The sequence below is a fragment of the Hyperolius riggenbachi genome, chromosome 8, assembly GCF_040937935.1.
Source record: "Hyperolius riggenbachi isolate aHypRig1 chromosome 8, aHypRig1.pri, whole genome shotgun sequence".
NCBI classification, from domain to species: Eukaryota; Metazoa; Chordata; class Amphibia; order Anura; family Hyperoliidae; genus Hyperolius; species Hyperolius riggenbachi.
In genome coordinates, this window is record NC_090653.1 from 135,685,647 (window position 1) to 135,708,560 (window position 22,914).

At 45.8% G+C, this 22,914-nt stretch overlaps 1 protein-coding gene across 2 annotated transcripts in view; it reads right to left on the reverse strand.

The window, feature by feature from the left end:
- Nucleotides 1–22,914, reverse strand: part of COL4A5 (collagen type IV alpha 5 chain) — a 296,097-nt gene that overhangs the window by 183,044 nt on the left and 90,139 nt on the right. For both annotated transcript variants that reach the window (XM_068251138.1, XM_068251139.1), the window contains exon 3: nucleotides 2,150–2,239. In XM_068251138.1, the coding sequence (XP_068107239.1) occupies nucleotides 2,150–2,239 (90 nt within the window). The remainder of the gene's footprint in view (nucleotides 1–2,149; nucleotides 2,240–22,914) is intronic.

Sequence of the window (22,914 nt, forward strand, 5' to 3'; positions counted from 1 at the left end):
TAATTTTTGTGATCGATTTTTCCAATCACTTCTATATAAAATTGATCAGAAAAATGTTTGGAAATCAGATAGACAGACCTGTCAGAAATAATCGATTCGACCCGTCTATCTGATGGGAAATTGAAAGTTGTGTACCAGGCATAAGGTTACCAAATACTTCAGATTCTTCTGTACCAGGTATTAGAAGCACTGGTGGGCGTTACGGTATATGAACAATTGTCTAGCAGTTTTCAGCAGTATGACTAAGCTAAGTTAGCCAACAAAGCCAATACAATAAGCCAGCCCATAAGCACTGCATAGACAGACTTGCTATGACTTAACAGGACAATTATTATGAGTCAGTTAAGCTTTGTGCCCAAACAAATATTTCTGATACGGCTACTTTAAATAGACTAATTGTTCCCCTGTAGATATTTGAAGGGCCACCATTACAAATGTTCCCCTCATAATATTTATTTCCTTTGCTGTCGATTTAGGCCCCGTTCACACTTGCGGTTTTGTCAAAACCGCACCGGATGTCCGGACCGCACCGTATCCGGACCGGACCTGATCCGTACGGTTCCTATCCGGATCCGGTCCGGATCCGGTCCGTTTGCATCCGGTTTCCGTGCGGTGTGAACACGGTTGCGGTCCGGATCCGGTTTCTTAAGGAGATAACAACCTGTTATTACCTGGGGTCTGGGAGGTCAGCAGAAGGGTCTGGGGTCATTGTTGGAGACAGGTGGACGTGTGGAGACCATCCGTGGATACAGAGACTGCAGTTGGGACCATGGATCCAGGCATTTTTTACTCGTATACCTGGGAATTCTCTGTTGTTCGCCTCCTCGTTATCAGACTTAATCAGACATGTTGCTGCCTAGAGCTCCAGCATGAAATCGCTGCTGCCCCACCTGAACGCTGGGCCCATGTGGTCCCCATCCAAAATGCATAGGAAGTGGGGTAGAACGTCCGGTTTTTGTAGCCAGTGTGTTGTGCGCTCTCCGGTTCTCATTGGTTTCCATTGGCCGGATGGTGCAGTCCGGCTCCGCCCCGGATACGGCTGCCGGAGGAGCCGGACCAAAAAATAGCGCATGTTGGAACGGACGCCGGAGTCCGGATCCGGATCCGGTCCGGCTCCGGTCCGGCAGAACGGACGCATGTGAACGGACGCATAGGCTTTCATTGCTATTGCCGTGCGTCCGTTCCGTCCGTTCTGCAAGCGGTCCGGCTCCGGCACGGCGATTCCGGACGGCCACCGCTAATGTGAACCGGGCCTTAGAATGACCATTTATTTTGTTATATAGAGACAGTATGCAAGATACAGATGATCAATGAGATGTCAATAATTATGGTTTGCAAGAAAGTTTCATGCAAATTGTATGCATCATTCAGATTCAGCAAAAAGTGAATTTTACTCACAAAGGTCTAAGCTGTACAGATGTTGCATGAAATTTGCATACAAGAAAGAATTACACATCATAGACCATCTCTAACACATGGCCATACTATTTAAAAGTGGGATTACCTGAGAATGAAGTAGCTCCCAAGGGAAAGGGGAGGATCATACACAGTATTTGATTGTCTACATACTGTTTGTAATTGGGATGCCTGTAGATTACCATTTTTACCCATTCTATGTAAGTAAGGAGAGGGAGGACATTATTCTCCAAGTGTATGTTGATGTGAGGGCAACATGAACATTTTCTATGGAACCTGCCACCTAATAGCAAACAGCTGTTAATAAATTCAGGTCAGGTTTGCAGAACAGGATCACTTGTGTTCTCCAGTGATGCCCAGATCTGGACAACCATCACAAACCAGACCTCTGTTTCCAGAAGGATGTCCAGTTCGGGAGAACCTTCGTAAACCAGGCCTCTGTACCCAGAATGATATCCAGTTCTGGAGAACCTTCGTAAGTCACGCCTCTGTTCCCAGAAGGATGTCCAGTTCTGGAGAACCTTCGTAAGTCACGCCTCTGTTCCCAGAAGGATGTCCAGTTCTGGAGAACCTTCGTAAGTCACGCCTCTGTTCCCAGAAGGATGTCCAGTTCTGGAGAACCTTCGTAAGTCAGGCCTCTGTTCCGAGAATGATGTCGAGTTCTGGCCCCAAAAATAACCAACAGTCACACAGATAGTGTGGTTGATATCACCATATCATTTTGCTTCCTTACCTTTGGACCCCGAGATCCTGGTGGCCCTTCTGGTCCTGGAAATCCTGGTAATCCAATTTGTCCTTCTAAACCAGGAAGCCCCCTCTCACCCTGTCAAAGAGAAAAATATTTACGTTAAAGGTATACACCTATATAGAAATCAATGCAACATATTACCATATACCTGTAACATTAGTCCTCTGAATGCATTGCTCTCCCAAGCCACTTCTGACCAAGTGCACTGACTGGCTACTTTACTATCAAAAGCCACCAAGCATTAGCGGACTGCTAGTATATTATTGTCACAACTGTTTTCACCACTGTAAGCACAGTCAACAACAACAGCAAATATGATATGTCTTATTTTTATGTTTCCAGAACTGTTAACTCTACTGCTAGTGGCTAGCAGGGGCTCTCACAGGGTTGCAAAATCTAAGTAATATTTGGCCAAAATCAGATATCCTGCAAGGGTCAGTGGCCCACTACTCCTAGATGACAGTGGACTACTGTGCTGCAAGTGCCCACAAGGTCACAGCCCACAAGATTACTCAACCAGTGTCAGGGAGAACTGGTAACAAAGTTGGTGGAGCAGTAGCAAGCAAATGTGACAAGCACACCAGAGTCCCTGGGACTGGCTGTAAAAAGGTAAAATATGATAGAAGTAAGTATACTGCTGAGAGTTGGACTTACAGCTTACCAGCAAAGTAAAGGTCACAAGCTGAGAACATGACAAACAGAGATCAAGCAAAGTTGAGGTGACAGGTCTTAGTCAGGTTATGGAAGGTAGAGATTAACCAAAGTCTAGGTAACAAGGAAAAAGCAGACAGAGGTCAAGCAAGGTCAAGGTCACAGGATGAGCTCAGTGCAGACAGAGATCAAGCACAAAATATCAGACAAGCTGGCAGGGCCATTTCTGGCCATTTTGGTGCCCCAAGCAAAGAAAATCATAGCCTGCGTTATTACATTTTCAGGCACCAATAACAAACTTAAAGATCATTTGCAAAAAGTAAGTTGTTTCTGAAAGAACAACTCAAGTGGGAGAGTTATAGAGGCTGCCATATTTATTTTATTTTAAACAATACCAGTTGTCTGGCAGCCCTGCTAATATTTTTGGCTGCAACAGTGTCGTTCAAACGACCCGTCGTTCGGAAAAATCCCACGTGTGTATGGGCCTTAAATCACACCAGAAACAAGCATGTAGCTGATCTTGTCAGATCAGACAATAATGTCAGAAACACCTGATCTGCAGCATGCTTGTTCAGGCTCTATGGCTAAAAGTATTAGAGACAGAGAATCAGCAGGACAGACAGGCAACTGGTATTGTTTAAAATGAAATAAATATGCCATATCCCTCTCACTTCAGTTGTCCTTTAAAGTCTATGAAGAACACAAAAGTAATTACTAAGTCAGATACACCTCACTGGCCCAAACTCACTGAACCCATATAACAAACTCTTCCTATAATTATTATGAAAGGTATGTAGCCACTTAAAAAAAACAACACACTGTTTATGTACAGCCTGGGTCATTACAGGTCGGAATCTTGTCTTGAAAATCTAGGAGTTGGGGCGTGGCTTGGCACGCAGTGAAGATGGACGCCTAAGAGCTGAGCTCCGGACCCAGAGCCAAATCAAACGAGCAGGACGAAATATACAGCTCACATCCTAATACCTGGGCATGCAGACCCGTATCAGAACCAACAGCGGGGCTCAAAGAGACAACTACGGGCCGGCGGGCAAGACGGTTCCTGAGCTATTCAAGTCGCAACAATCCCGGAGCCAGAGCAACGCGGCTAGCAAGATGGCGCAGCCCCGCAGCGAAACAACAGCCTTCTCCCCGGCGCCCTCGGGAGGCTCTACAGACAAAAGTAAGGGCTCGCCTAACGCCACACAGACACTTAGAACAGATCTGCCCACAATGGATGATATGAGGGCACTAGCAGAAGAAATCAAAGCTACCATAACAACAGCCGTAGCAGGAGTAAGAGAGGAGGTAGCCGCGATCAATATCAGGATACAAGATAAAGAGCAGGCCGGAAGGAAGAGGGACACTAAACTAAAATGGCTGCACAATACAGCGGTCGCTCACAATAGACGCCTAATAGACCACTGCAGGCACCTGGAAGATTTAGATAACAGGGGGAGAAGATCAAATATAAGAGTAAAGGGCTTACCAGAAACCGTTACTGCGGACTCCCTGGTGTCCGTCCTCACCGCAATTTTCAATGAACTCCTTGACAGAGCTAAAGAGACACCAATAGAGTTCGTCAGAGCTCACAGAGCTCTAAAACCACGCGGCTCCGACGGAGACCCCCCGAGAGATGTGGTCTGCTGCCTCACCTCGTTCCAACTAAAGGAAGACATAATGAAGGCAGCCAGGGCGCAGGACGAGATTTTCTTCAACGACACGTCCATCTCTCTCTATCAAGATCTATCTTTAATCACCCTAACGAATCGAAGGGCGCTAAAACCCCTCACAAAGGTACTACAGGAGAAAGGCTTCCAGTACAGATGGCGCTTCCCCTTCGCCCTGACTGTTCTACACAAAGGCCGCACCGCCATCTTACGCACCCCACACGACCTGACGGGCTTTCTGAAGATCCTAGGACTGCCCAGGGTCGCCTTGCCTGACTGGTACGAGGAATACCGCCTTGCAGACCCCAAACCCGTGAACGCAGAGGGAAATGAAGAACTGCCTCAATCCCCGGCTATGTCACACAGGAGCAGGGGTTCACCCTCTCACAACGAGGCAAGCCGCTCGGGCTCAGAAGAAGGAGACGCGGCCTAATAGGACTAGTGAACTGTAAGTTACACTGCTCAAGCGATTTAGTCCGCTTCCCCACCCGCAGAGGCCTAATCCGCACTCTCATCCCCAAAATTTAGCACTAAGTTTTGCCCTCTACATCATCCCCAGAGCAAACTTTTGAATCACAATGACCACCTTTTATAATTCCCCGCACTTTAGAGTTTTTAGCTACGGACATGCGGAAACAACTAACATAAAGAGACGACTCTCTCATTACGCCAACAAGCGGCTGAGGCCTCAGCATCATAACATACTGTAAGCTATAAACTCCTCTGTAAGCAGTGACAGTTACCTCTGCCCTTCCCCATGCTGGGATCTAACCTCTAACCTCTCTCCTCTCACAATTTACTCATAGAATGAACCATCCACGGATGGACACTCTGAGAGAGGCCCATATCCCCCGCGTACCCCTATGAATGCAATGTAACTAACACATGTTCTGATGGATCGGTTTCTCTCACTAACTGCTCTTCTAGGGGATATTAACACAAATGTGCATCGTAAGAATTACTGTATGATATCTGTGTTTTGGCCGATGAGGGGGGAGGGGAACTGGGCTGCAGCGTGGGTAGATAAGACTAAGCAATACCTATTAAGATGGTTCTGAAGAGACTAGATAGTAGAACACCTCAGAAAATAAATACTACCTACACTAACAAAGCCCACTCTGTTATAATAATTACACAGCCAGGAGTTAGGAGATGGCAGTATACATTTTGGGTCCAAAGTATCTTGTTCAAATAAGGGTCCTATAGTTAGTTAGATGCTCTTATTATAAAAGACTTTCCACCTCTCACTTGTGAAGTGTTAAAAATATACCATCACCACCCCACACCAGAGAGATTGTTTTACAAGCTCTCTGACAACACCCCTAATTGAATTTGAGCTGGTATTTAGGGGTGAGCACTGGTTGCCCACCTCAAACTACCTCTCAAAGGGGATTCCACATTTATCCACCATACAGATATTTAGTACTGATACTTATCGTGTGACAGTGAACCTTTACAGTAGAGTCAGACCGACCGAACTCCTAAAAAAAAAAAAAAGAGACCATAACCAAAGCTAATCAGCCCAACAAACCCTTTAGGGGATAATGACAACTAAACAGGGGGGCCCCCACGCTGGGGGGAAGGAAGTAAAATGGAAGGTGACATCCTGGAACATAAATGGCCTAAATACGCCTGAAAAACGCTCGTCATTATTAAAATTCCTACAAAAACAAAAAACCTCTATTGCTATCCTCCAAGAAACGCATTTTAGAGAAAACAAAGTCCCAGTCCTGAGAGACAGGAACTTTACGCAGTGTTACCATGCCACTTCAAAGGAGGGCAAAAACAAAGGGGTCTCCATTTTAATCCACAAAAACTGCTCACTCACAGTCACAGACTGCAGAAAGGATCCAGAGGGCAGGTATCTTCTCATTAAAGGTAGCTACGGAAACAGAGTAATCACCATAGCAGCTCTATATGCCCCAAATGAAAAACAAGAAGCTTTCATAAACAGAACCACTAACATACTACACGATTTTGCACAGGGCATGATTATTCTAGGCGCAGACCTGAACACGCCACTAAATCCCAGTATAGACACATCAAATGGCAAATCCTCCCTACCGTTCAAAGCCATTAAAAATATCAAGCAAAACCTACTCTCTCTAAGAGTCTTAAGACTCATGGATGTTTGGAGACTCCAACATCCACAAACAAAAGACTACACTCATTACTCAGACCCTCATGCCAAGTACTCCAGAATAGACTACCTATTTCTAACACAAGCAGACCTGGAATGGGCGACTGACACCAATATAGGACAACAACTACTGTCCGACCATGCGCCAATCTATTTAACATTGCAATTTCCCACAATCAGATCAAACCAATTTATATGGAGACTTAATCCAGATCTGCTAGACACTGAAAAGTCACAGGCAAGGATAAAGGACTCGATACAGGAATACCTACAAAACAATTCGACCCCAGACAGTTCACCTTTACTGACATGGGAAGCACACAAACCAGTTGTTAGAGGAGAATTCATTAGATTAGGGAAAGAGAAGAAGATAGAAAAAGAAGCAAAACTAAACTCACTAATCTCAAAACTCCAACAACTTGAAAAAAAACATAAAATGAAACAAGCGGCACAAATTCTCATTGAACTTACTACCACTAGAGAGGAAATTAAACATCTACTACACTTATCAGCAAAAAAGAGAATACTGAGGGCTGAAAAAACATTCTATGAATGGTCCAATAAAGCAGGAGCGTACCTGGCTAGGAAACCCAGGAAGAAACAAGCTCAACAACAGATAGACATGATAATGGATAAAAAAGGCCAAAAAAATACAATCTCTAAATCCATTTTAGAAACATTTAGACAATATTATGAGGATCTATACAATATAGACCAGGGAAACGTGTCTCCCCAACAAAAAACTATCAGACAACACAAAATCCAAAAATTCCTCTCCAAATATGGTCCTAACCCTTTAGAAAAGATTAAAGCAGAGAAGCTAGACGCACCAATCACCAAAGAAGAGTTTACCAACACTGTTAGCAAACTAAAGACAGGGAAAAGTCCGGGTCCAGATGGACTGACCGACCTATATTATAAAACTTTTGCGACAACATTAGCAGACCCCTTTTTGGCAGCCTTCAACTCAATAGGGCCTAACCCCAACCCATCTGCGCAGCTTTTGGAAGCCCATATCACAATTCTCCACAAACCAGGCAAAGACCCTTCAAACTGCGCAAGCTACAGACCCATTTCCCTACTAAACAACGACCTACAAATTTTTGATAAAATTATTGCAAACAGAATCTCCCCCCTCCTACCAAGTTTAATAGAACAGGATCGGGCAGGATTCGTCCCGGGAAGAGAGGGAAAGGACAACACCACTAAAGCCATAAATATCCACCACTGGCTTTCTCGGCGTGCCGTGGAGGGCTGCTTTGTCTCCACGGACGCCGAGAAGGCGTTTGATAGGGTGGCCTGGGACTACATCTCTGAAACAATCAGATATTTAAGGTTTGGACCAAATATGACCAACTGGGTCAATCTACTATACTCCAGGCCCACAGCAAGGATTAAGGCCAATTATTTGCTATCTGACTCCTTTTCCCTCTCAAATGGAACCAGGCAGGGCTGTCCCCTCTCCCCCATAATTTTTATCCTCACACTAGAGCCCTTTCTAAACAAGGTCCGCCGAAATCCCTTAATACATGGGGTTACAATAATGCAAAAGGAACACAAAATAGCCGCATTCGCGGACGACATGCTCTTCTTTCTTACTCAGCCCTTGGTCTCTATCCCCAACCTAATTAAAAGTCTGGAAGATTTCGGGACGATCTCAAACCTAAAGATAAACTTCTCCAAGTCTAGCGCACTTAACATCTCCTTACCTCAGGCTACATTGAATCAATGTCAAATATCCTTCCCCCTAAGGTGGGAGCCGATAGCCATCACTTATCTGGGAATCAAAATTCCCTCAGATCTACAAAAAATTTTCGCCCTAAACTACACTTCACTAGAAACAAAAATAACGGCCAACCTGGAACTATGGGGGAAATTGCAGGGAATCTCGTGGTTTGGGAAAATGTCAATAATAAAAATGAACATTCTGCCCAGATTTTTGTACATGTTCCAAAACCTCCCAATAAAGATCCCCAAAGCGTATCTAACCAACATGCAAAGAAAACTCACTGAGTTCATATGGAACAAACAAAGACCTAGACTGAGGTTTGACATCCTCACAAGACCCAAGCTCTCTGGAGGGACAGGCCTCCCAGACCTATCTAAATACCATTTGGCCACACATTTAGTCAGGATCCTGGGGTGGACAGAATTTAACTCTAAAAAGGACTGGGTCCAAATAGAAAATGCTAGCATTCAACCTCAGGTCCGAAATATACAATCCCTCTTGTGGCAACCCATCTCCTCCCGCTCCAAAGCCACCCAACACCACCCCCTAATAGAGCCAACCATGAAAGCCTTTAGGGCATGCAACAAAAAATACAACTTAACAGGTAGGGGAAGCCTGTTGACCCCCTTACTAGACAACAGAGACTTTTCCCCTGGCTTAGAGAAGAACTTCCTAACAGGCTGGAATAAAAATTCAACTCCGAGAATAGCGGATTTTATACACAAAGGAGAGGTCCTACCTTATCTACAAATCAAAGACTACACTAATCCAAACAGCATTCTAAAATGGCAATATTTTCAAATAAGGCATTATATAAACTCCTTAAAATCTAAGAAAATACTAAAATGCACTACTACAGCCTTCGAAGAGAAGATTCTCTCCGATAAAACACAAAAACACTTACTAGCATGGGCATACGCTATACTACACACAAATAAAACTAACGAACTTCTGCACTATCAAAAAAAAGGGGAATCAGGCCCTAAAAAAGAATATCACTCCAGAACAATGGGAGAATATAGCGGCCAACACTCACAAATCCTCTAGAAGTGCGTGGGCGCAGGAGCAGAACTTTAAATTCCAGTCCCTGTGGTACAAAACACCTGAGGCTATCCATAGATTCGCCCCCGAGACACCAAATAACTGCTGGAGATGCGGAATGAACGACGGGTCCTTCATCCACTTAACCTGGCAATGCCCGGCATTACAAACGTACTGGACCAATATCCACAACATAACGCAAAAAATAAATGGCTCACCTATCCCATTTGAACCCGACACATACCTGCTACACAACAGTAACGCACACCACAAGACGTATAAAAATTCAATCCTGCCACACTTGATAAACGCAGCTAGATCTCAGATACCTGCCCTCTGGAAACAAAAAGCAGCACCTTCTATCCAAGGCTGGCTACAAAAAGTGAGCAAAATCCAAAAAATGGAGGAACTGATACACAGTACCCAATATTCAATGGAAACCTTCCACCAAATATGGGACAGGTGGACAGATTTCACACAAACAAATGACTGGCTAGCATATCAAACACCATAAGACTAGAGCAGCAACTGGTAATGCAGTTTAATTACATACACATTATAACACCCCTGGGCCACACTAGATGCTAAACTAAACTAAACTAATCAAATCACTATCCCTAGGACACTCCAAGGCCTCACTGGCTATCCCTTGCTAATGGTATTCAGGAGTCATTCTGACACCTGAGCGTTCAGTTCGGAAACTCAAGGCACTGTGAGGGTTCACAATATAAGGTCACAATATGAGGTCACACGTTGGGTCACTAAAGTAAGTTAATTCAATTTAAGAAGACTCATTCTAGACCCGTGGATTGATACTGTAGGCGGAAACAAAGTTTAATGATTATTGTTTATAAAGTTTCATAGACGTTCAACATGTTCTTTACAGTTTCTAGCTTGTTCACAAGAAAATAATCTGTTAAGTTAAGATCGAGATACAAACTAAAACCAGCAATTGCACCAAATGTGTAGCACATGCTCTTAAGATGTATAACTCAGCATTATATGTACTTGCACCAAAGAGATGTATCATCAAGCATGTCCAATTTATCGGTTTGTTTGTATGCTTATACTCTGTTAATACTCAATAAAAATATTGAAACAGAAAATCTAGGAGTTAAAACAATCAATACAGACCGAATCTCAAAAAGTACATCTAAAGCTGGTCATACACTGGCCCGATTTGCCGCCGTTTCGACAGCAGATTCGATAACTGGGATCGAATCTGCTGCCAATCGTTCGCACTAAACGCACCCGCCGATCCGATTTCCTCCGAAATTGGATCGGTCCGTCGATCGCGCCGCGCGGGAAATTACCGTCGATCGCCCGCGGGTAGGGAGCGCGTCGCTACCGGCGGCCAATCCAATCAGGTATACATTACCTGACGCTGGCTCCCAGGCATCTTCTCCGCGCTGCACCGCTCTGTTCCTGCTTCCATCCCAGCGTACATTAACTTCCTGTGTCACTCCAGTGACCAGGAAGTTCATATAGAGGGCGCTCTATTTGAACTTCCTGGTCATGGAGTGACACAGTGCACGCTAGGATGCGGTGCAGGATGCTGGGATGCGTGCAGCGCGGAGAAGAGGACCCGGAGCCAGCTTCAGGTAATGTATACGGGGGGGTGGAGACAGGCGGCAGGAGCAGCTCAACAGATTGTGATCGGTTTCAGGCTGAAATCGATTCACAATCTGTTTGCAGTAAAGGCAGCCATACGATCCCTCTCTGATCAGATTCGATTAGATATGGATCTGTCAGTTGGTCGATCTAATGACAAATCGACCAGTGTATGGCTACCTTTAATTAGCACAAGAATAGCACCTGCCATATCACTGTTATGCTATTTAGGCCTTGTTTGCTATGCTAATCAACAGACCTCAATTAGGTGTTAAATTACCACTCATCCCTTTCTTAATAGAACTAGCAGTTGTGTATAATAATTACATAAAGCTACAGTATGTTAAGAATGTCTTCGTGGTGCCCCACACTGCTTGTGTCACCCCTGGCATGTGCCTGGTTTGCCTATGCCTAAAAATTACCCTGCAAGCTGGATAATAAAAGAAACTTAAAGAGAATCTGTATTGTTAAAATCGCACAAAAGTAAACATACCAGTGCGTTAGGGGACATCTCCTATTCCCCTCTGTCACAATTTCGCCACTCCCGCCGCATTAAAAGTAGTCAAAAACAGTTTTAAAAAGTTTGTAAACAAACAAAATGGCCACCAAAACAGGAAGTAGGTTGATGTACACTATGTCCACACATAGAAAATACATCCATACACAAGCAGGGTGTATACAGCATTCCTTTTGAATCTTAAGAGATCATTTGTGTGTTTCTTTCCCCCTGCAGCTCTCGACCACTGAAGAGTTACAAGCTGATTGTTTCTTCCTGCAGACAGCTCTGCCCGGTGTCTGTAATTCCTCAGCATGTGACTCCTTTCACAAAAGAGGATTTATCCAGCTTGTAAAAGATACGAGAGCAGAGAAAAGCTGGCTAATGTAAATAACACACACACACACGGGAGTGTGCATCACAGATCCACAACACTGAAGTTGGCAGCCTTCCAGACACAGGGTGACAAGTCCGACAGGGGAAAGATAAGCTGATTTATTACAGAGATGGTGATAGTAGAAAGTGCTGCAGTAAGCCAGAGCACATTAGAACAGGTTTAGGAACTTGTAGGATGGTAGAAAACAGGATGACATTTTTGTTACAGAGTCTCTTTCAGAACAACTGGGTGACAGGACACATTATGAGAATGAAGTATACTAGCTGGAATGAAGCAAACTAACAGGAATGGTGCAAACAGTAAGGTGTTCAAGCATATAATCCCATGCACATGCTCACGTAAACTTTTGCGTATGCATGACTAAACTTGCGCGTATGAGTAAACATCTGAGCTTGCATGTGTTAACGATTACACAATGGTGCTGAGACACCATACATAGGCATAGCAAAGCAGGTGGCATTTTACATGCACATGGGACCACACTTTCATTGTAGGGCCACAGCAAAACAGAAGTGCATAGTCTTTCTGTGCACTATGGAAGTGAACAGCATAAAAAGTAGAAAGGGAGAAGAATGTGACTGAGAAAATAAGATTTGATTGTCTGGTTGTAGCAGATACAGTGAGTGATAAAAACATGATAAGTTTAAGGCAGGGTTGTCAAACTCAAATACAAAGTGGGCCATAATTGGACACTGGGAACATGTCGGGGCCAACCTCAATGTCTAGTGGCCACCTCCCTCCCTTACAAAGTTCCCTGGTCCCTAATGTCCCCCTTCCTGCCATATACACTTCCCTGGTGGCAAGTGGCCCTCCTACCTCCCCTAGTAAGATCCCTGGTGTCTAAAGCCCCCCCCCCCCCTCCCATACAGTTCCCTGGTGTCTAGTGGTCCTCCCTGCCTCCCCTATAGTGTTTCCTGATGTTTAGTAGTCCTCCCTGCCCTATGCAAATATCCAGGGATTGGACATGGGAGGAGAGATGAAAAACAATAAGATAAAGTAGCTGTTAAGAAAAAATTAGGAAGGCCGAATAAAAGCAAGGTAAGGAAGCAAGATTAATGAGGGTCTACTGTATGACGTAGATATCATGGAAGAAAATTAGAATCTCATATATTGGAACCATCAAAAAGTTCAACATGTGTTATCCCATTGCCTTTATGTCATCTGGTGCAGCAATTTACACCGGCACTGGTAGTTTCTGGTACAGATCACGGTGAACCTAACTGGAAAGTTACATGCAGTCACTTCATGGTTGACTAGTGTAAAAGCTAATGTAAGGATAAGGTTACTGGTATGATTAGAGTCAGCTTTGGATAAATGATGGTATACAGTTTACAGTGAGCACTAGGGTGGTCAAGGACAGATTAGTTAGTGTCAGGGATAGATTAAGAGTTTAGGCAAAGCTCTTTGGGATAAGCAAATGTTCAAGAATGTGGCACAGGGAAAGGGAAAAGTGGGAAAACAAAGAGGACATTTAAACCTCACACTTTTCTGTCACTGCACATTGTAGTGCTCCAGGCCCAAAATAAAGTATTGAAGCTATAAATAATTTTTGTCTGGTCTGGATGAGTGTACTAAAAGGAGGGTATTTATTAGTATTCTAAAAGACATGTGTGCTTCACAATACAATATGTGTTCAAGGACCGGAAAAAAACGAAACAAATAAGAAATTAAGTAACAAGATATCTACGTAGAGTTAGGGCCTGTTTCTACTAAACACAGATTGGATGCAGAATGGATGCAAAAAAACTGACTCCAATGAATGCCTGGATGCAAAAAAACTGACTCCAATGAATGCCTATGGGCCTGTTTCCACTAAACACGATTTTTCTGATGCAGATTTTCCCATAGGCATTCATTGGAGTCAGCTTTTCTGCATCCAATGCAGTCATTCAGAATAATGAGCAGAGACAAAAGACTGTAATTCAGTTCTAGATGATGTGTGTCTGAAGGAGCATACATTGCCCCTCCTCATAAACATTGTGTGTTCCAAGCAAACAAAACTTCAAGTAACCTGGAGACAGCAGTGAATAGCAACAGCCTTCTAGCACGGTGGAAGATTACTGGCACCCGAAAAAGCAAAAGTTCAAGACAGGGATCCTTGAGACCCCCAGAGTCCGTTATATTAAGAAAAAAAATGAAATATTACATCACTGTTTTTATTGGCTTCACTGTAATCCTGTATGGTGAATATGTTAAAGACACTGCTAAAATACTAATTTTACCTATATACTTTGAGTGAAGGTGATTGGCCCATTATTAAAGGGCTGGGAGGACCCCTTTAATAAGTGTACCTCACACGGAAAGTTGTACCCCCCCCCCCCCCACACACACACACACACACACACTGTGCCACCTCTGTCCCCTTGTGCCCTCAGTGTACCACAGCAAAATGTAATTTTACCAGTTTAACATCCAATTTTTCTTTGAATTTTTTTAAGAATCAATTTTCTCAAAAACTACAAGGTCTTTTTGAAAAAAAAAATTGACTTGTCCCATAGTATCCAATTTCAAATTTTTACTCTGTTCGTATCGGTGGCTCATTCATAAGTCAGGTGTTTGTAATAGGCAAGACAAGACACAGAACATTTATATTGCGCTTTTCTCCTAGTAGACTCAAAGCGCCCGGGCTGCCGCCACTAGGAGGGGCTCTATAGGCAGTAGCAGTGTTAGGGTATCTTGCCCAAGGTCTCCTAATGAATACATTAGATACATTAGATTCTCGCTGTAGTAAACACTGATATAGTAAACCTCTTGGTATAGTAAAATCACTCCCAGCAAATGCATCTGTATGAATATACAATGTATGACCAATTCTGATATTATAATAATAATAATATTGTTTTAATAGCACTTTTCTCCCTGGGGACTCAGTGCTGTGACCCTGCGTTATGCAGTCTCAAAAGGTTTTTAGCCTTTTCTTAAAGAGACTCTGAAGCGAGTCTAAATTCACTTTTTTAACTTGTATTCATGTTAAGCACTATAAGCCCTGCTAAACCGCCGAATCCTTGCGGCAAAACAAGGGGGTTTATACCCCGCAAATCCCCTGTGCAAAATCCACAACTTTCTTGGTCGTGGATTTTGCTGCTCATGGAGGCAGAGATTTCAGCTGCAGCTCTGCCTCCATGCGCGTCAATCTGCCCGTGGATCTCCGTCTCTCCCCACTCCTCTCAGTGAAGGAAGATTAAGAGGGACGGCGATCAGAGGGGATTGACGCGCTAAGAGGCAGAGCTACAGCCCTAAACTCTGCCTCAAGCAGGAAGTGCTCCCCGGACTTTGCAGAGAGGATTTGAGGGGTATAAACCCCTCGTTATACTACCACCTTTCCTTATACCCACCGCTCCCCCCGTTCTCCTCTCTGCCCCCTGTAGTTCACCTAAAAGCACCCCGGGATTCTCTTCTAGTCGGCCTGGTCTCGGTCTTGTCGGCCTAAAAGCCCTCTTCCGGTCGGCCGGATCGGGACATACTGCGCAGGCACCCATAGCCGGGAGCGCATTGCGCATGGTGTCATGTGCCTGACGCAGTGATGTCATACGCATGCTCAGTGCACTCACAGCCACGGGCGCGTGCTGTAGGATGCACGTAGCCTGGCCGGCGCCTGCGCAGTAAGTTCCAAACCGGCCGACCAGAAATGGATCCCGGGGTGCTTTTAGGTGAGCTACAGGGGGCAGAGAGAAGAACGGAGGGAGCGGTGGGCATAAGGACAGGTGGTACTATATGCCTGCTCCCCCCGTTTTTCCAAACGTTTCCGGCAACGCCGGGTATCACCTGATGCTGCATACATGTGTTTACTGATTGCTTCAGCAAAAAAAAAAAAAAAAAAAAAAGCAAAAATCTCCCCCCAAATGCAGGACAGAATACTCTCCGAGCCTCCAGCAACGTTCTGTAGCCCCTAGAGGCAATTCCGGTTTCCGCCGTGCATGGAAGCCGGCATGGCACCTGACCCGCATCAGGTCAAGTGACACACAGAACTTTGCACAGATGCCAGAAGCCGCTAGCAGCTACAGGATGTCACTGTGGGCTCGCTAAGTATTCTATTGCCCGAGTTCAGGATAACGAGGACTTTCCTTCTCTTTCGGATTTTTCTTTTTTCCCTCTCTTTTCTCTTATCCTTTCCTTTTTCTCTCCTCCCCATTCTTTCCCATGCTACTAAATCCCTCTATTTCTTTTTCTTCCCCTCCTTTATTTTCCCTGCCCCCCCTCCCCCCTCTTTCTTTTTCTCCCCATCCTTCCATCATAATTTTTAAATTTGTATTGGACATAATCTATTTTTCCATTATTTCTTTTCACCTAGGTGAAAGTGCAATGCAGACTTTCTGTGTCAATGTCAGATATTGCTTGGCTGGAGTGTCTGCAATACTTTAAACCCCTCCCTCATCCCATCATCACCAACATGAGGTAGGGCCAGTGCACACCAAAAACCTCTAGCAGATCTGCAAAACGCTAGAGGTTTTTGAAGCAGATTTTCAGAGCGATTCTAGGCATGTTTAGAGACATTTTCTAAACATGCCTAGCGTTTTTTTTTGGAGCGTTTTTGTGTAGCAGATTTCACATATTGTTACAGTAAAGCTGTTACTGAACAGCTTCTGTAAAAAAAACGCTTGGAAAACCGCTGTGATCTAGCGTTTTTCAGAGCGGTTTTCCACTTTCCTATACTTTAACATTGAGGCAGAAACGCCTCAGAAATCTCAGAAAGATGTTTTCACTCTTCACTAAGGGCCATTTAAAGGCACTTCAGGCCACCGCCTTTACCGCTGTTGGTCTCAAGGGCACAGTCCAGTTGCGTAACTATCGCCCACGCAACTGCTGGAGGGCGGCTCAGGAGAGGCACACTGCACTGCTCGCCTGCCCATATGCATAGATTTATCGGCCGCCCGCCAAACTATAAATTTATTTTTAGCCTGCCTGATGGCTGTATGGCTGTCTGTGTCTGAGATGCGGTTGGTCTGGGCAGGGACAAGGACAGTCTTCCTCCAATTCTAGAACTCTTGACTGGCAACTCTCAGGCAATGCCCTGCCCCCTTAAAGAGAACCCGAGGTGGGTTTGAAGAATGTTATCTGCATACAGAGGCTGGATCTGCCTATACATCCCAGCCTCTGTTGCTATCCCAAACCCCCCTAAGGTCCCCCTGCACTCTGCAATCCCTCATAAATCACAGCCAAGCTGCTAACAAACAGCTTGTCAGAGCTGGCTGTGTTTATCTCTATAGTGTCAGTCTGCTGCTCTCCCCGCCTCCTGCAGAACTCCGGTCCCCGCCTGCATCCCTTCCCTCCCTGCTGATTGGAGGGAAGGGATGGGGGCAGGGACCGGAGCTATGCAGGAGGCGGGGGGAGCAGCCGAGACTGACACTACGGATGTAAACACAGCCTCACAGCACGGCTGTGATTTATGGAGGATTGCAGAGTGCAGGGGGACCTTAGGGGGGTTTGGGATAGCAACAGAGGCTGGGCTGTATATGCAGATCCAGCCTCTGTATGCAGATAACATTCTTTAAACACACCTCGGGTTCTCTTTAAGCATGTGGTGGTCCTTTATGTGTAGAATGAGGAAGATACGGTGGCAGCCACGTTTCGCCTGCTGCCACTGATTGTGACCTCACTTCACTTGCCTGACTGGATGAAGATATCATCTACTCACACCTGGTAATGATAGCAGTGATTGCCCAGTAGAGTAAGGAAAGCACCCGAGTCCCTTTGAGATAAAATATAGGGGTTGATTCATCAAAGCAAACAATGCGAACAACCTCCTGTCCGCTATTGTTCACATGTCATCCGATCGACTCTGAAACGTTTTTGCATTCAGAGCATGGAGACACAGCATCAGTAAGATCGACTAGTGAAGGTGAATTGCATAGGATATTGTTTGAAGTGTATGGGCCACTAGTCCATCGACTTTCAATCAACCATGCTGACGTCGATCGCTTAATAAAGATAACTGAATCAAAATCGCTAGATGTACGGCTACTTAACCCTTCTAATTTTAGGTCAGAGAGCCACTTTCTTTTGTATTTATGATTTTTATAGTGTGGCTCCATACATGCTCTAGACTGACTTGTCACCTGACCTTGACTAGTAGTATGTAACTGTCAAAAATATCTCCACTATTCACATGACAGCTGTTTTACCTTTTAAATGTTTTAAAGCAAATAAGAAAAAGTCACATACTTACCTTGGCAGAGGGAAACCACTGGCTCCTCCATAGGCTTCCTCTGTCCTCCTTTACCTCACCATTCCAGCACTGGGACCTTGCCAAGCTCGCATACATGAATAAGGCCGGCTCACACCAGTGCAGTAGCATGGAGCCACCACTAGGCCTTTCAGCTCTGTGCTACTGTGCAGACGTGAGCAGTCTGTGGCCATGCTCCATGCACAAGGGCAGCGCGCTTCAGGAAGTCCCAGTGCTGGAACAGAGAGGTGAAGGGGTCAGGGGAAGCCTTTGCACTATCCAGGGACTTCCCTCAAATACCCAGACTGGGCACTCTCTCCCCCTTCAGGCACACTATAAAAAAAACAAGAATGGGGGGGGAGGGGAGGGTTTGAGAGGTTGAGAGGATAAGATTATTATTTAGAGGAATGGGTGTGTTCTATTCTAAGGACTGAGCGCTTTTCAACCAGTCAGTCAACCAGTGACTTGCATTAAAATAAGATACAACCCCCCCCCAAAAAAACGAAAAAAAACGATTGCAGCTATTTTAATGCAAGCCATTGGGAACGTTTTTTAAACAGGCAAACAAAGGGCTGACTGATCTAAAAAGTAATATGCGGTGTGGCTCAGCCCTAAGAATCTATTAGATTAAGGTAGCGTTGTGTAGCGTAGGACCTGCCCTAGAAGAGTCTACCTTGGAGTTGGTGGGCAGGCTTAAAATCTTTTGGCCAATGATCTTTATGTTATATGCAGCACATAAGGTGCTCATACACGTCAATTTGACCCGGAATGATAATGTGTAAAGAGAGGTGGCCCTGTTACTCCACTTGTGTTGTCATCCCTTTATTTACCTCTCTTTACACAATATCATTTTTGGCCAATTAATTAACTAAAGAACTCTTGTTTGAATAAATTACAGTATAATGTGCACAAAATATATCACCAAGTGATAATGGGCTTGATGCACTAAACTGCACACTGCCAACCGGCAGTAGTGGTGTGATGCGATCAGATGATCGCACCGCAATGCCAAAAACAGCCTTTGGAGATTTCCACGTTAATATACAGTAATCCCCCTTCTGGCTGAAAGCCAAACAGGAAGTGAGGCTTTCCAGCGCTCACTTCCTGTGGCTGAAATAAGAATTGTGCAGAAGTGTATTAACAAAATACGCTTGCGTGCATGCGTGCCACAATACGAGCTTGAAAAGGTTAAAAAAAAACAAAAAAACCTGCATCGCCATAGACTTACATGACTTCCGGTCTGCCATATGTCACCACGCATGTTGAATGGTAACGCGCTAATGCTTTCGCATCAGATGCAATACTTGCGGCGTATAGCATCCAGTGTGAGAGGCCCCATAGACTTTCATTGCCCTAGCGTCACACTGTGCTAAAAAAGGGTAATGCACTGCAATGAAAAAGTCCCAGTGTGAAAGGGGCCTCACGCCTGAGCATCACGGGTTACGCTAATAGAATAACTTGCGGTACAATGCTGGTGGTAGATGCGGTAATATTGCCGTGCGTTGTCTGCACACAGCAATTTTACTACTGTTTAGAGCATCAACCCCTCTGTGTCATGTGGTAGAGTAAAAAATGATAATTATAATGTACAGAGCGGCGAAGGTGCAAAGAAGACTGTCAGGACCTGCAGCGCCTGGAACCAGTGGGAGGTGAGTGTGTGCTGCCTCTATCCTTGCCCCATTCACAGGGCCGGAGCTACCATAGAAAAAAATAGGCAGTTGCCCCAGGGCCCCAGAGCCTGTAGGGGCCCCCAAGTTGTCCCTCCCCATCTTAACTGTTGCTCCCCAGGGACTCTGCAGAGTCTGTTAAGTTGGGAGGTGATTGGGGGAGGGTCAGCAGCCAGCTCAGGGGCCCAGGAGGGAAATTTAGCTGCAACAAAGGGCCTCTAATGACGCTTTTTGGTCGGGGGGTGTCTGTTGGGGGCCCCCAGGCTAATCTTGCCCTAGGGCCCCATTGTTACTTGAACCGGCCCTGCCCATTCAGAGACAGCTAGGGGTGGAGTTACTCCGCATCCAATGCAGCAAGAGGCCCACTAATAATCAGGAGGGCAACATCTAGTAAAGATCAGGGGACAAGTGGCCCTCCCACCTACATAGCAGAGCACGTCACTAGCCTAGGGGCTAGCAAAATATCTATACAGGATTGGACCACAAACTGTAGCCTGAGAGATCAAGTCCCAATCCCTACAGACAAGCAGGCCCCCCACCTCCATAACAGAACGCGTCACTAGTCTAGGGGCTAGCAACATATCTATACAGGATTGGACCACAAACTGAAGCCTGACAGATTAAGTCCCAATCCCTGCAAACATCAATACTTGTACGTATGTGCGCTCCATTAAGGTGCCCATAAACTGATTGATTTTCCGCAGCAGCTTAATCACTGTGATTGAATTTGCCAGATACTGATACTCCATCATTGCTGCCTGAATCGATCAAAGTTACCGATCAGTCCGAACAAAATATTTGCTTTAAAGGGGGTGGAGGCCAAGCACTCTGAAATTTGCGTGCCCGGGTCCCTAGCTCTCCCCCCCCCCCCCCCCCAGGCCCTTGCAGAATGCTGGCAGCGGAGACCACTCACGTGTCTGGCAGGCGTGCTCCCTCCTCTATGCTCCCATCTTCAACTCTCCAATGTCTCTTCTCCGTGACCCCGCAAAGAGTATGTACATGCCACCAGGTCCCAGAGAACAGGTACTGGGGAGATTACAGGAGCACATAGGAGGGAGTGCATTGGACAGACAGGTGAGTATACTCCACCAGTACTAGGCATGCGTGCGGTGGGAGAAATATTAATTGCGAGAGCGTCTGTAGTGGCGGTCTTTATTAACCTTAACATGCTACAATTTCACTACAGTTCCTCTTTAATAGACAGGTTGCACCAGTTTCACTGAACAGAAATGAATTTAACTTGGACCTGGATTCAGCCAAAAAACGTTACCCAATAGTAAGGTTGTATTAGTTAGATGTTTTGGATCAGGATGATTCCATTTATTCTCTAACTACAATACTTTGCACTAGTCTACTTCAGGTAACCCAGCACCAATCCTGATAGGGAACAGTTCTCCACTTACAGTACTCTCTTACAGCACAAAGCGTTGTGAGTGGCCAAATAGTTTGGTAATAGACAGTGTACACAACTGATTGGAGTCTGGGGATTGATTTGCTGGGGTGTGGGGAGGGGGTTAGCGGGCCCCCAAGTTACCTTTGCCCCAAAGGCCCCCATTTTGCTTAAACCTGGCCCTGCTCTTCCATGTTCTACACAGAGATAAATGAAATAATTTTCCTCTGAGCTACCATCGTGCTTTATAGAAATGTTGGGAGTTACCTTCCCTATAGAAGCCTGTAGCAGGTGTGGGAACCTGTACAAACGAAAATAAGTTTAAAAAAGTTTCCCCATATTTGAGGTGCCAACTAAGCTCCCAGGCATGTGGGCTTGTGGTCAGCAGGGAAACAGCTAGCAAGTGAATTCAGAATGCCCCCCCCCCAAACCTTAACATGCTACACAATTAAATAATTCGTACAGACTATAATTAGTTAAATTTATTTCCAATGGACCAGCACCAGCTTCAGACACATTTGCTAGGAGGTCCACCTTTGCAAGAGTATAATCTCCACACTATATCATTGTCTAGGTCAGTGGTTCCCAACCTTTTCCGGGCCGGGGAACACTTTCTGACCATATTTTTCTCCGGGGAACGGCGGCGGCGGGGGAGGGGGGGGGGGGGGGGGGGGTTCGGCGGCGCGGGTGTTTGCGCGACCTAGTGGACAGTGCCGTGCTATGGGGGGGGGGGGGGCGGCGGCTGCATAGCTAGCATAGTTGCCCCAGTATAGGGAGTTTAGTTGCCCCAGTATGGTTAGTATAGTTACCCCAGTATAGTGCCCCAGTATAGCTAGTATAGTGCCCCAGTATAGCTAGTATAGTCCCAGTATGGATAGGTAGTGCCCCAGTATAGCCAGTAAAGTGCCCAGTATAGCTAGTATAGTACCCAGATAGCTAGTATAGTGCCCAGTATAGCTAGCATAGTGCTCAGTATAGCTAGCATAGTGCCCAGTATAGGTAGGTAGTGCCCCAGTATAGTGCCCAGTATAGCTAGTATAGTTGCCCCCAGTATAGCTAGTTTAGTTGCCCCCAGTATAGCTAGTTTAGTTGCCCCCAGTGTAGGTAGTTTCGTTGCCCCCAGTATAGCTAGTTTAGTTGCCCCCAGTGTAGGTAGTTTCGTTGCCCCCAGTATAGCTAGTTTCGTTGCCCCCAGTATAGCTAGTTTAGTTGCCCTCAGTATAGCTAGTACAGTTCCCCCCAGTATAGATGCCCAGGAGGGGGGGAAGCAGCGCTAAAAGGAGGGGAAGTGGAGGCAGCGGTGGGGAGGGGAGAAATATCCCCCCCTCCCTCACCTGGGACCCCTCCTTCTGCCTCTCTCCCCCTCCGTTTAGCGGTGGCAAGTGCGGCTCGGCGGCGGGGAGGCATACGGAGAATTAGTCACCACTTCTGTGTTCCAAGCGCCGGCAACGTCATGTCGTCACACATCTCCGCCTTCAATACCGCCCACTGTGCTTCCGCTAATCAGGAAGAACAGTGGGCGGCATTGAAGGCGGAGATGTGTGACGACTTGACGTTGCCGGCGCTTGGAACGCGGAAGTGGTGAGTAATTCTCCGTATGCCTCCCCGCCGCCGAGCCGCACTTGCCACCGCTAAACGGAGGGGGAGAGAGGCAGAAGGAGGGGTCCCAAGGTGAGGGAGGGGGGGGATATTTCCCCCCTCCCCACCGCTGCCTCCACTGCCCCTCCTTCTAGCGCTACTTCCCCCCTCCTGCACCCTACACTGGTCTAGGTATTCCAGCTCCGGGAAACTTGCTATG